The 14,343-nt window shown below is 33.2% G+C and overlaps 1 protein-coding gene across 1 annotated transcript in view; it reads right to left on the minus strand.

The window, feature by feature from the left end:
- Positions 1-14,343, minus strand: part of SYCP1 (synaptonemal complex protein 1) — a 119,536-nt gene that overhangs the window by 34,663 nt on the left and 70,530 nt on the right. Inside the window, exons 21-22 of the mRNA XM_026483681.2 lie at positions 10,577-10,639; positions 10,355-10,417 (exon numbers count right to left, since the gene is read on the minus strand). Of these exons, the coding sequence (XP_026339466.1) occupies positions 10,355-10,417; positions 10,577-10,639 (126 nt within the window). The remainder of the gene's footprint in view (positions 1-10,354; positions 10,418-10,576; positions 10,640-14,343) is intronic.

Genomic DNA, 14,343 nt, shown 5'->3' on the forward strand with positions numbered 1-14,343 from the left:
TTTGTGAATCTTAAAACATTACTTATTCATTGAAATTACGGCTGGATCATTTTCCTTACATTTTTCATATGGTGAGATGTGATTTTTCACAAAATTGATCTTCTCCACTAAAATACATATTTAGTCCTGACAAGTAATATTTTAAAAGCAGCCATATTTTTATTTTTAATGTATTTCTCAGCAATATTTAAACTATTTGGTCTCAGGTTTAGGTTTTATTACAGTGACTATTCCATTTGGATAGAACACCCATGTGATTCAAAGAAAAAGCATATTCTTTTTAAAAAAACAGTTTTGGGGTGTAACAGATACACACAAAAACAACTACACATATTTAATGTACACGATTTGATGAGTTTAGACATATGCATACACCATGAAACCATCACCACAGTTAATATACATAGTGCATCACCTACAAAAGTTTCCTTCTAGTCCTTTGTTTTATATCATAAAAACACTTTAACATGAGATCTATCCTCTTCACAAATTTATAAGTTCACAATATAGTATTGTTGACTATAGGTACTGTGCTGTACATCAGACCTCTAGAACTAATTTATCTTACATAACTGGAAACCTTATACAAGTTGAACTCTCCATTTCCCCCTCCTCCTTACCCATTCTAATCCCCATTCTAATCTCTGGTTCTGTAAATTTGACTCATACCTCATAAAAGTGGAATCATGAAGCATCTGTCCTTCTGTGGTTGGCTTTTGTTGTTGAATTGGAAGTGATCTTTATATATCCTGGATACCAGATCATTACCAAATATATTATTGGCTAATATTTTCTCCCATCCTGTGGGTTGCCTTTTACTCTCTTGATACTGTCCTTTGATGCATTCAATGACATTTCTACCAACATTCCAACTACCTTTTGTCAGAAATAGAGAAGCTGATCCTAAAATTTATATGGAATTACAAGGGACCCTGAATAGCCAAAACAATCTTGAAAAAGAATGGCGTTGGAGGAAACATAACCCCCAAATTAATAATTGTAATAATTTTTAATAAAACTTATTATAAAGCTACCATAATCAAAACTGTGGTACTGACATAAGGTAACATATAGATCAATGCAATAAAATTGGAAATCCAGAAATAAAGCCATACAGCTGTGGTCAATTTATTTTCAACAACAATAACAAGACCATTCAATGGAGGAAGAATAATCTCTACAAATGTTGCTGAGACAACTGATATTCACATGTAAAGGAATAAAGTTGGACCCTTAACTTCATACCACATAAAAAAATTAACTCAAAATAGATTAAAGATATAAATGTAATAGTTAAAATATAAAACTCTTAGAAAAAAATTGGAGTTAACATTCATGGATCTAGCCATGGATTCTAGATATGATGCTAAAAGCATAAGCAAATGAGAAAAATAAAGTAGATTTCATGAAAAAGCATGGTCTTGGAGAGATTTTCTATAAATATCTTTCATTTCTATTGTTTTCATATGTTTTGTACAAAAATTTACTGAGTCATATAGACATGACTCAAATATAGAAATTATAGAAAGAAAGAAAAACCTTAATTAGCACCCACCTTCCAGAATCACTTATTACCATAGAGCTGGATTAGAATTGAGGAGTAGGGATAGATATATGGCAGGGACAGGAATTGGGAAAGGGAGGCATAGGTAATTTAAAAATGAATCAGACTATATTCTGTACTCATGAATCAACCACCAATTTTATGACACAGAATATTATCAATATTGATAAATACTTCTGAATGCTTCTCTTCATTAGTTTTCAACTTCTGCCCCTCGAATGTAACAAATGCTCTTAATATTCATTTTTCCCTTGTTGTTCTTTATAGCTCTACTGAATAATTATATATCAATACTTCAGAGTTTTTTATTTTTGAAGATTTTATTTATTTATTCGATAGAGATAGAGACAGCCAGCAAGAGAGGGAACACAAGCAGGGGGAGTGGGAGAGAAAGAAGCAGGCTCATAGCAGAGGAGCCTGATGTGGGGCTCGATCCCATAACGCCGGGATCACGCCCTGAGCCGAAGGCAGACGCTCAACCGCTGTGCCACCCAGGCGCCCCACAGAGTTCTTTATTTTTGAACTTTATATAAATGTTTTCATTGTATATTTATTTTTCTATCTTGTATTTTTCATTCAGCAGTTTCAGATATTTGTGTATAAATATAGGCAATGCTAAGCAGTGTTCCATTGTATGAATTTACTGTGGCTTATTTATATATTCAATTGCTCATACACTGAATTGTATCACACTTGGGGACAATACACACAATAATGCTATAAATGTTCCTGTAAATATCTCCTGGTACAAATGCATAAAATTCCTTTGTAGTATATACCTAGAATTCAAATTGGTCATAGGGTAGGTCGCATGTTCAACTTTACAAGATAAAGACGTTATTTGCCAAAGTACATGTAGCAATTTAAATTCCCAACAACAGCATATTAGGAGTTTTGCCTGCTTCACAACTTCACAAACAGTTGACAGTAAGAGTTAAAAGTACTTTGAAATTTTGTCATTTAATTTGCATTTTCCAAAAAATGTTACGTTTAATTCTTCGTGTTCTCTATTCTGTGAAATTTCTATTCAGGCCTTACATTTATCTATTTGGTTGCTTCATCTTAATGATTTATAGAAATTCTTTATTAATTATAGATTCTAATACTTTGTTCATTATATATGTATAACGGATATTTCTCCCAGTATGAGGTTTGTCTCTTTGCTTTCTAAATAAGCAAAAATTATTAATTACAGCATATATGAATTTATCAATATTTTCAAACATGATTGTATTTTTTTTTAAAGATTTTATTTATTTATTTATTTGACAGAGATAGAGACAGCCAACGAGAGAGGGAACACAGGCAGGGGGAGTGGGAGAGGAAGAAGCAGGCTCATAGCGGAGGAGCCTGATGTGGGGCTTGATCCCGAAACGCCGGGATCACGCCCTGAGCCGAAGGCAGACGCTTAACCGCTGAGCCACCCAGGCGCCCCAAAACATGATTGTATTTTTTACATTGCTTAGGAAATCTTTCTTGACCACCAGGCCACAGAGATATACTGTGTTTTTTCCCAACATTTTGAAGTCTTGCCTTTAACATTTACATCCCTAAAGAATTCATTTTTGTATGTAGTGTAGGGGTACAATTTCATATTTTTATATATGAAGAGTCAAATGTTCCAGCACTACATATCCATAATATTACCCACATATTATATCAAGTTACCACTTACGCATGGATCTTTTCCCAGATTCTCTCTTCTGTTAAACTCATTTGATTACCTCTGTGCCAATACTATGCTTTTATTTACCTTAGCTTCACAATTAATCTTTTTATCTGGTCAGGCACATTTACTCCACCTTGCTCCTCTTGAGAACTGCCTTAGTTATTCTTAGCCTACTGCTCTTACATTTAAATTTTAAAACCAATTTGTCAGGTTCTACAAAGATCATTGGTGAAATTTTAATTGAACATGTAGATCAATTTTGGGAGAAAAAACAGCATTTTCACATAAATCGTGTATTTTTAAAATTATATTTTCTTTTTTTTTTTAATGTAGGCTCCACATCCAGTGTGAAGCCCAGTGCAAGGCTTGAACCTACAACCCTGAGATCAAGACCTGAGCTGAGATCGAGAGTCAGATGCCCAACCAACCGAGCCACCCAGGCGCCCCAAAATTATATTTTCTAATAGCTTGCTGCAAATTTGTAAAACTAGTAATGATTTCTCTGTAATGGCCATATATCTAACAACCTTACTAAACACATTTAATAACTGTATTAATTCATCTATAGATTCTTGTAGATTTTCTACATATACAACTCCCATCTAAAACCTGAGTTTCAGGGCACCTAGGTGGCTCAGTTGGTTGAGCGACTGCTTTCCACTCAGGTCATGATCCCAGGGTCCTGGAATCAAGCCACACATCCCAGTCCCTGCTTAGTGGGGAGCCTGCTTCTCCCTCTGCTGCTCCCCCTGCTTGCGGTCTCCTGCTCTCTCTGTCAAATAAATACATAAGATCTTTTAAAAATAAAATAAAATAAAACCATCTGAGTTTAAAGTTTGCTTTGTTAAGAGATTTTAAATTGTTGATTCAAGCTCTTTAATAAGGCTATCCAGGCAAATTATTTCTTTTTGAGATTGTTTTTTGGTTAATTTACTCCATTTTAAGTTTTTCAAATATATTGGCATAATTATGTTCATAGTAAATGTATTAACTTTCAACTATGATTAAAAATACATGTTCCTTGAAAAAGAAAAGCTGAAGGCATCACAATTCCAGACATCAAATTATATAACAAAGCTGTAGAGATCAAAACAGTATATATATATGATATATAATATACATATATAGTACATAACATTATATGCATTATATACACACAATAGAATATTACTCAGCCATAAAAAAGAACGAAATCTTGCCATTTGCAATGACATGCATGGAGCTAGAGAGTACAACGCTAAGCAAAATAAGTCCGTCAGGAAAAGACAAATACCTTATGATTTCACTCACATGTGGGATTTAAGAAACAAAACAAATGAGAGCAAAGAGAAAAAAAGAGACAGAGACAAACCAAGAAACAGAGCCTTAACTACAGAGAACTGATGGCTACCAGAGGGAAGGTGGGCAAGGTGGATGAGTTAAATAGGTGATGAAGATTAAGGAGTGCACTTGTGATGAGCACCAGATGTCGTATGGAACTGTTTAATCACTATATTCTACACCCGAAATTAATGTTACACTGAATGTTAACTGGAATTAACATAAAAACTTTAAAAGAAAAAAGGAATAACCAAGAGAAGGCACAAATAACCAACACCAGGATTAAAAAGAGAACATAACTATAGATGCTGCAGACAATTTTACAGAAAATGTAGATGAACTGGGCAAAATCCAGAAAAATACTATTTACCAAAATTGAAGAAATAATAACAAAATAATACTACCACTATTGATTAAATTGTATGATAAATTACAAACCTTTCCACAAAGAGAACTCTAGGCCCTGGAGGTTTCATCAACGAGTTCAACTTTATCAAGATATAATGTATGTGCAATAAAATGCAGAATTATTTTTAGTGTGACAATTTGGCGAGCTTAGACAAGTATCTTGACAGCCACGTAATGATAACATCAATCAAGATATAAATCATTTCCATCATCCCAGAAAGTACCCTTATACCATTTTGCAGTCTAAATCCCACTTCCCAGAGACAACCAATGTTCTGCTTTCTGTCTCTATAAATTGGCTTTGTCTATTCTAAAACTTTACATAAATGGAATCATGCTAAATCATGCTAATCTTGTTATATAGATTATGTCACTATGTTCCGAGATTCATCCATGTTTCTGTCGGTCTTTTTTACTGCTGAGTAATATTCAATTGCATGAATATAACAAATTAGTTTATCTAGTCTCCTGTTGATAGACATCTGAATTATTTCTAGTTTTTTATATATAAAGCTGCTATGAACATTCTTGTGCAATACTTTTAGTAAACATGTTTTCATTTCTCTTAAGTAAATATGTGAAAAGAATTGCTGGATCATGTATGCTTAGTTTTACAAGAAACAACCAAAGAATTTTCAAAGTGACTGTACTATTTTACACTCCTAATAACAATGTTCGAAAGTTCTGGTTAACCCATATCCTCACTAACATTTGCTGATGACAGTCTTTTTAACTTCAGCCATTCTTGTGGGCAGTGCTCAGCTTCATGGGCATAAGAACTGTGTAATTATACAACACCCTGAACTTAGTTTCCTGCTCTGTTGTAGTCACCCTGAAATCTTTAATGATTTTTGATTAATGATTTTGTAGTCATCCTGAAATTTTTCATGAAAGGTGCCCCACCTTTTCATTTTGCTTGTGGGTGTAGTTATATTCCATTGTGGTTCTATTTTTCATTTCTTAGAACTCAGTTCCCATTAAACAACTCCACTTTCTCCCTCCCCACAGCCTTTGGCAACTACCATTCTCTGGCCTATGAATTTGACTACTCTTAGAGACCTCATATAAGTAGAGTAATATAGCATTTGTCCTTTTGTCCTCAAAGTTTATCCACACTGTAGCATCCATCAGAATTTCCTTCTTTCTTAAGGCTGAGTGATACTACACTGTGTATGTATACGTGTGTGTGTATGTATATAAAAAACATTTTGTTTGTCCATTAAATATGGATGATAAATCAATAAATGTTGGGTTGCTTTTATCTTTTGGCTATCATGAATAATGCTGCTTATGAACATGGGTGTACACATATCTCTTTGAGACCCTGCTTTTAATTCTTTAAGGTATATACTCAGAAGCCGAATTACTGGATCATATGATTAATTCTCTTTTTAATTTTTTGAGTAACCACCAGACTGCTTTCCATGGCGATGGCACCATTTGACATTCTCACCAACAGTGTGCAAGAATTCAAAATGATCTACAACTTCACCAACACTTTTATAGTACCCATTCATCAATATATGTCATTTGTCAAATGTTTTTGTCAGTATTTGCACCTTCTTTGTACCTTGACTAGTTTCTTAATGACACCTTTTGAAATGCAAATCTTTCAGATTTTGATGAAGTCTAACTTATCATAATTTTATGAATATTGTTTTCTATGCTCTAAGAAATCTTTGCTGACCTCCAAGCCATGAAGATACCCTCCTATATCTTCCTCTAGAGGCTTTAGAGTTCAATATTTTTAGGTCTATAACCCATTTAAAATTAACTTTTGTTTGTGGTTTGTGGTAGGAAGGTTTTTTTCTCCATATGGATATCCAGTTATTCTAAAACATCTGTTTAAAAAAACTTTCATTTCTCCCATTGTATTTTTTTGTCATCTCTGTTGGAAAAAAAAAAATCAATGGACTATATATCAACTAGTTTCCTTCTACACTTTCTATTAGATTCCATTGATCTCTTTGTCTATCTTAAATATAATATACTATATCTTGATTACTGTAGCTTTACAGTAAATCCTCAAATCGGGCAGCCTAAATCCTGACTTTATTCTTTTTTTTTCCCCAAAATCGTTGGGTCCTTTGCATGTTCATATATATTTTATAAGCAGCTTTTAAGGTCCATTAAAAAAAAAAAGGTTTGCTGGAATTGTGATGGGGACTGATTATCAATTTGGGAAAATCTGACATCTTAAAGATATCAAGGCATCCAATCAATGAACATGAATACGTATATTTACTTAGGTCTTCTTTGTCTCGGCAATGTTAGTACTTCTTAGTGTATGAGTCTTCAGTGTACTTTGTTAAACTTGTCTCTATTATATGGATTTTGATGCTACTGTGATATGTGCTTTAAAATTTATTTTTCAGTTAGTAGTTGTCAATAGACAGAAATACAATTGATTTTTGGTAATCAACACCATATCCAGTGACTTTGCCAAGTTCACTTACTAGAACACTAGCAACTTGGTAGAAACCTTAGAATTTTTAAAATAGACGAATTAATCACTTAAGAGAGATAGTTTAAGAGCACCTGGGTTGCTCAGTCAGTTAAGCATCTGCCTTCGGCTCAGGTCATGATCTTGGGGTCCTGGGATCAAAGCCCTGTATCGGTTCCCTGCTCAGTGGGGAGTCTGCTTCTCCCTCTTCTTCTGCCCCTCCCCCTACTTGCACGCTTTCTCTCTCTCTCTCAAATAAAATAAAATAAAAATCTAAAAAAAAAAAGAAGAGATAGTTAACTTATTCTTTTCTAATCTATATATATTTTCCTTTTTCATATCACCTCTTTTTTTGTTCTGCTTCTCTTTTGGGTTTATCAAAACTTTTAGTATTCCACTTTTTGTCTTTTGGCTCGGAGGAGAAGGTGCAACTCTCTTAGGTCATCCCAAATCTGGGTTCATCTGACACAGCTGCCTCCACCATACTGCCTAAGTTCAACCCCACTGAGATCAAAATTGTATACCTGAAGGGCACCATTGGGGAAGCTGGTGCCACATCTGCCCTAGCCCCGAAGATCAGCCCCCTGTGTCTGTCCCCAAAAAAGGTTGGTGATGACATTGCCAAGGCAACCAGTGAATATAAGGGTCTGAGGATTACAGTGAAACTGATCATTCAGAACAGAAAGCCCAGACTGAAGTGGTACGCTTCTGCCTCTGCCCTGATTATCAAAGCCCAGCCCTCAAGGAACCGCCAAGAGACAAAAAGCAGAAAAACATTAAGCACAGTGGAAATATCACTTTTGATGAGATTGTCAACAAAGTCCAACAGATGCAGTACCAATCTTTAGCTAGAGAACTCTCTGGAACCATTAAAGAGATCCTGGGGACTGCCCAATCTGTGGGCTGAAATGTTGATGGCCATCACCCTCATGATATCATAGATGACAACAATAGTGTGCAATGGAATGCCCAAGTAAGTTAAGAATTACAAAGGAAAATATTTCAATAAACGATCATTTGACAACCAACGAAAAAAAAATTTTTTAGTATTCCATTTCAGTTACTCTACTGGCTTCTCACTATCTTTCTTTGCATTATTTTATAGTGGCTGCTCTAGGGAGAATAATATGTATCACTAACTTAGTATAGTCTACTTAAGACTTAATAGGGTACTACTTCATGTAGAATGTAAAAATCTTACAACAAAATAGTCGTATTAGCCTCCTGTCCTTTGCACCATGGTTATCATGTATCTTATGCACTCTGTATAGCATTTCTTTAAAAATAGCCATATATACTAAAAACTAAGAAAAATACATATAGCCTTTTATATTCATCCACATATTTATTGTTTCTAGTTTTCTCATTCCTTCCATTGATTTAAGTTTTCATCTGATGTCATTTTCTCTCAGATGGAAAAAAAAATTCCTTTAGCATGTCTTTAACATTCAGTACAACTCTCCATGTCCTTATTTTTGCTGCATACAGAATTGTGGCTTGATAGTTTCTTTCTGGCACCATTTTACGTATGTCATTCTTTTGTTAGCTGGCCTTCACTGTCCTGATTCAAGGTCAGCCCTCATTTATATCATTGTTTCTCCTTTCTCTGGCTGCTTTTAAAAATTTCTCTTTATTTTTGGGTTTACCACTGTGACTCAGACACACCTGCCTAGGTATCATTTTCTGTTTATCTTGCTATGGATTTGCTAAAAGCCACAGATCTGCAAGTTTCTGCTTTTTATTAAATGTGGGAAATTTTTCAGAAATGTTTCAAATAACTTTTTTTTGCCCTATTCTCTTTCTCCCCTCTTCTTAGAGTCTCCAATTGCACATTTAAAACCACTTGATATTGTTCCACAGGTGACTGGGGAACACTTCCTTTTTTTTTTTTTTAATCTTTTTTCTGTGTTTCTCTGACTAATCATTTCTATTGATTCAGCTTCGAGTTCACATCACTCTTTTCATCCACCTTCAATCTACTATGAGGACCTTTGAAGTTTAAGATATTTTACAAGTGTACAATTTACATTTGATGCTTTTTTAAAGTTTCCATTTCTTCACTAAGATTCTCCATTTATTCATTATAATATTCTCCTTTCCATCTCTGAATATACTTATAAAAACTATATAAATGACCTTATCTCCTAATTCCAAAATCTGGATCATCTTAGAGAGATTTCCTATTGACTTACTTTTATACTACTAATGGATATCTGTGTCATCTTCATTTTAGGGCTACTACAATTAATACTGCTATGAATATTTTGCATATTTCTTTTGATTCTACCTATAGAAGGCTGAATTACAGGATATATATTATCAATTATTTTTCTATACGATTCCAGCAGTTTGAGAATTCATTTTTAACACAATGTTTATATACTTTTAATCTCAAATAGTATTAAAGGAAGGTGTAAGATTTTTGCTTTCCTAGAAAAGGAACATCTTTCAAACACTGAGAACCACTGTTTTCCATTCAAGACTCAAAAACTATTTGAGTACTTACTGTCAGCTGTTGTTCAAAGACAGGAATATGACTGTAAACAAATTAGGGCTCTGACATCATGAGCTGACATTCCCTAACTTTAATTTGTCTCTATAAAATCAATGGTTCTCAAACTTCTTGTGCAGCAGGATAATCATATATAGACCTTCTAAAATATGTAGATTCCAAGGCTCTACCCCAAGCCTACTCAATCCCAAATTTGAAGGTATGGGTAAGGAATATGAATACACACATATACCACACATATTCATATATTTAAGCTGCTTAGATTGTTCAGATAAGCTAAGTCACAGACAAGCAAGCACTCTATTAAAAGGATTGATTCTTACACTCTCAAAAGAATTTGTGAAAATAACTACTACAATACAAATTAAGAGTATGAAATTTCCTAAGTTCTTATCTACTTACTAGTATTTTAAAAACAAAAATAAAAATTCCAAATACCTTTATCTCATAAACATTCAGTTGCTTGCTTTCTGCTATGCCCTTCTTTTTTAAGGCCTTATTCTGTAAAATATTAAAATGAAGAATTATGCTTAGTAACAACATGATTCAATTTTGCACTGCCACTGACTTAGATGAAAATTACTAAAGGAAAGGAAAGCATTATTGTAGTGAAAAAAATTGTTTTTCTTTACTAGTTAAATTTTGAGAATCAGTACATACCTCCTGCTGGAGTTCTTCAATACACTTGCTTTTATTTTCAACTTGTTTCCTTAAATTGTTGCACTAAAAAATTATGAGAAATTATAATTATTTTATTCAATATTCCAGTCAGAATAAGTAATTTCAAACTAACAAAAATATTGTATAAAATAACATAAAAGTCACTTCAAAACTCATGTAGTTTAGTAATTCCATTAATGTCAAAAATTATGTGATCACGTATAAATTTTTATTAAAATTTTCTCAATATAAACTTGAAATTCTTCACATTTCTTAACCTAATTAAAGAAGATATGAATTCAATTACTTTAAGGAAAATGTGCCTCATGGTCAATTCTATATAAAAGGCTGAATTTTATTATTATTTGGATTTTGAAAAGCTACAGCCAGAGGTAAGATTAACTATAATTTGCCTTCTTCCTTACTCATCATTCCTCATTTCTCATTTCTGAGTCTCTTTTACTTTTATATTTGGGGAAGGGTAATAATGTGATACTCTATCTCCTCTTAACTAGATTCTGACTCCTCTTATAGAAATACCACCTAAACCACTTTTTTTATATCTCACTTTGAGAGACTATGTCACCTGAGTACACAGGCATGATTGGACTAAGAGGCATTAGGCTAAGAAATAATTGGAGTATCATAAAAGCAGCACAAATTTCTAAACAGTCCTAAAGCATTACAGATATGTAAGTTGTACTAATTTCCATCAAAATAAAAACTCTAATGGAAAAAAATTTAATCTCTCATCACAAAATACCCTGTTAAATATTTTTATTGCAAAACCCATGTGCAGTCATAATCAGCTATTATTCTAAAACTGAGTAATACATGGCACAGTTGTTAAATGTCTCATTTTTAATATGCCTAACCACTAAATGGTCTACTTCAGAAAACTCAAAAAAGAAAACAAAGGAAGAAAAACTACAGAAAAATGAGAAACATTTTGGTGATTTTCACGCCAATTTTACTGGTATAAATACAGTAGCAGGTACAACTATTTGTGTATACAATTTTTACTTACTTTAAAAATCAAGGATTTCCAATTTTGGCAGAAAAGCCACCTATATACTCTGAAGAACCTTCCTGATAAAGATAATTTAAAAGGAAATTGCTACAAAATAAGGAATCTTCTTACTTGAAATTATAACTTTAAAGTGATAATAGTAGGTTTGGGGGTAGCAAAGCCAGCTAAGGACATCTGCTGAAACTACCTAGTGTAAGGGAGGTAGGAGATAAAACTTTGAGCTCACTAAAGGTAAGGAATTCAATAAGACAACCCTGCATAAAGCCACAAACTCAAAAGACTATCTGCTCCATGAAAATGTAAAAAATAAATCTGTCACACAGAAGGGTCACAAGAAAACTTCTCTGTATTGATGCTAGCACAGAGTGAAAAGTATCAAAATTTCCCTGAGAATTTGTAGCCATGAGGTAGGCTTATATGACTGTATAGCCTGAATTCATGTTATCTTTATGATTTGGAAAAACCTAAAATGGAGAATTTAATTTAAAATGGTTCCTGGTGAACAGTGCTCCCAAGAAATCTTTTTGGGAAAATATAAACTTCAACACAAGCCTCAAAGAATTCCCACAGATAAAATTCCAAAGAATCATAAAAACAAACAAAGAATTAAGAATCAATGAGTAAATAGCAGAAAGAATAGAAAACAGAATCAGACCTGAAAAGACTTCAGATATTGGTATTCGTGTAAAGCCATCTTTTTAACTGGCGTTACTACAGTCCAAAAATAAGTATGTATCTTACTAAAATAATGACATCAAAACTATTATCTCTGAATGTAATTTGACTGCCCCATCTCACTCTCCCTTCTTTCTGAATAAGCTAATGAAAATTAAAATAACTTGTCATGCCTTTTAAATTGAAATAATCTCCATATTTAGGGCTAATGAAGATAAACATATTTGGCAGAACGTCCAAAATTATTGAAAAGGATTTAAACTACCACAGTTTTTTTTTTCCCAAGCACAGTTCATTTCTAAGTAAAATAATTTGCATGCATAGAAACAAAGAATTTTATTCACCAGAATTCTAGGCAGAAGAAAATGGCGTTATCAGAGGTCAGAACTTCAGAGAGTGAATTATACTTTTCCAGAGGGCTACTCACTATATAGAAGGTCAAGTTTAGGACAAATGTGTGGAGATGGGAGAAGTGAATTGGGATGGACAGCCAGGCAGTAAAAACACTTCACAATTTCACATAAAGAGAAAATTTTCTGTAGCTCCTTTAATTATATGAATGAGAGAAATGTCTAACAATAATCTTTAAAAGCATCTTCCCACTCTAAAGATATCTGCAACAAATGCAGCTGCTGAGAGTGTACAGTTTGGGGAAAGGGAAGAGATAACTAAGGAGAAGTTTAATGAAACTTTGCTCTTTGAAGCACTGTACAAAACTCCTGAACCCAGAGCTTCTTCAAAGAAGCCTGCAGTAAAAATCCAAAATTATTCCTCAAAGCCTTCAAAGACAATTGAAATCTCTTTGTACAGGACAGTGTAAAGACTGGTCCTAAAGAACCTAGTCATCCTGTTGTTACAAAGTCTCGTTTCTCAAAAACACTTTTTGCAATTAAATAATACCTTGTTTTCTAAGATCTTCATTTGTTTCTCTTTTTTTAAAACTTCACATTCAATGCTGCGAGCCTAAAAAACATTATTTGCCATCATATTTAAAATGTTAACAAAATTTCTATTTTCTTCTATGAGTTACTTTCAGAAATGGAGTTATAAAATTTAGTCTTATATTTCTACAAAAAGATACATACTCCCAGTTTATTGCGGTATCCGTTTTTTAAAAAGAAATTGTCTTTAATGTTTTTGTGTTAATGCTCATCATTCTTATTTTAATCTTAGCCCAATATCACTTTGTCATATTTTATCAACTTTCTCAGTTTATCCTAATTTTTGAAGTTGTCTTGTCAAATGTTTATAATCTTCTAAATATATCTTTTACAAACATCTGTTAATCTGAACCTCAGAAAAATCCAATGATAAAGAAAGGGCAGGTATTATTATCTCCATTTTAGAGATGAGAAAACAGGCTCGGAGAAACCATGTATGAAACAATATAAATGTCTGAACTAAGGTAGTGGATTGGGGAGAAAAGGTGTAATGAATTTCAATGTCAGGCAAATTTCTGAGAACTAGTTGCAAATTGGATTCTTTCTGGGAAACTGTTTCAATAAGTAAATTGAAATGTAACCACGGAAAAAGCTTAAATATGCTGACAACTTGTCTTGCGTTTGGGGCTTTTTTCCTTAACTCATCACTAGTATCTTGTACATTGGTAAAATACATTTAAATTCTTGGTAAAGGATTTTTATTTTACATTGAACACCAAATTCACGTTTTTTTCCCATAGCAAAAGGATTAGTGTCTTGAAGCAGCCAATGATGCAAATTTTAAGGTAGTAAATTACATAGCAAGTCTTCAGGAGATTAAATTCCTTTTTCTGGTTGAACTTAATAAATATGAAACTGAAAGAAAAATACCTTTTTGAGAGAAAAACAATGTGGTATAGGCTAAAGAATGTTAGAAGGCCAGAACTACTACTTCTTAGTTATATGTAGCCTTTCAAGGCCCTTTGGAAATCCGATTTCTTTTTTTTTTTTTAAGAATTATTATTTTTTTTTATTATATTATGTTAGTCACCATACAGTACACATCCCTGGTTTCTGATGTAAAGTTCGATGATTCATTAGTTGCATATAACACCCAGTGCACCATGCAATACGTATCCTCC

The sequence above is a fragment of the Ursus arctos genome, unplaced genomic scaffold, assembly GCF_023065955.2.
Source record: "Ursus arctos isolate Adak ecotype North America unplaced genomic scaffold, UrsArc2.0 scaffold_12, whole genome shotgun sequence".
Lineage (NCBI taxonomy): Eukaryota > Metazoa > Chordata > Mammalia > Carnivora > Ursidae > Ursus > Ursus arctos.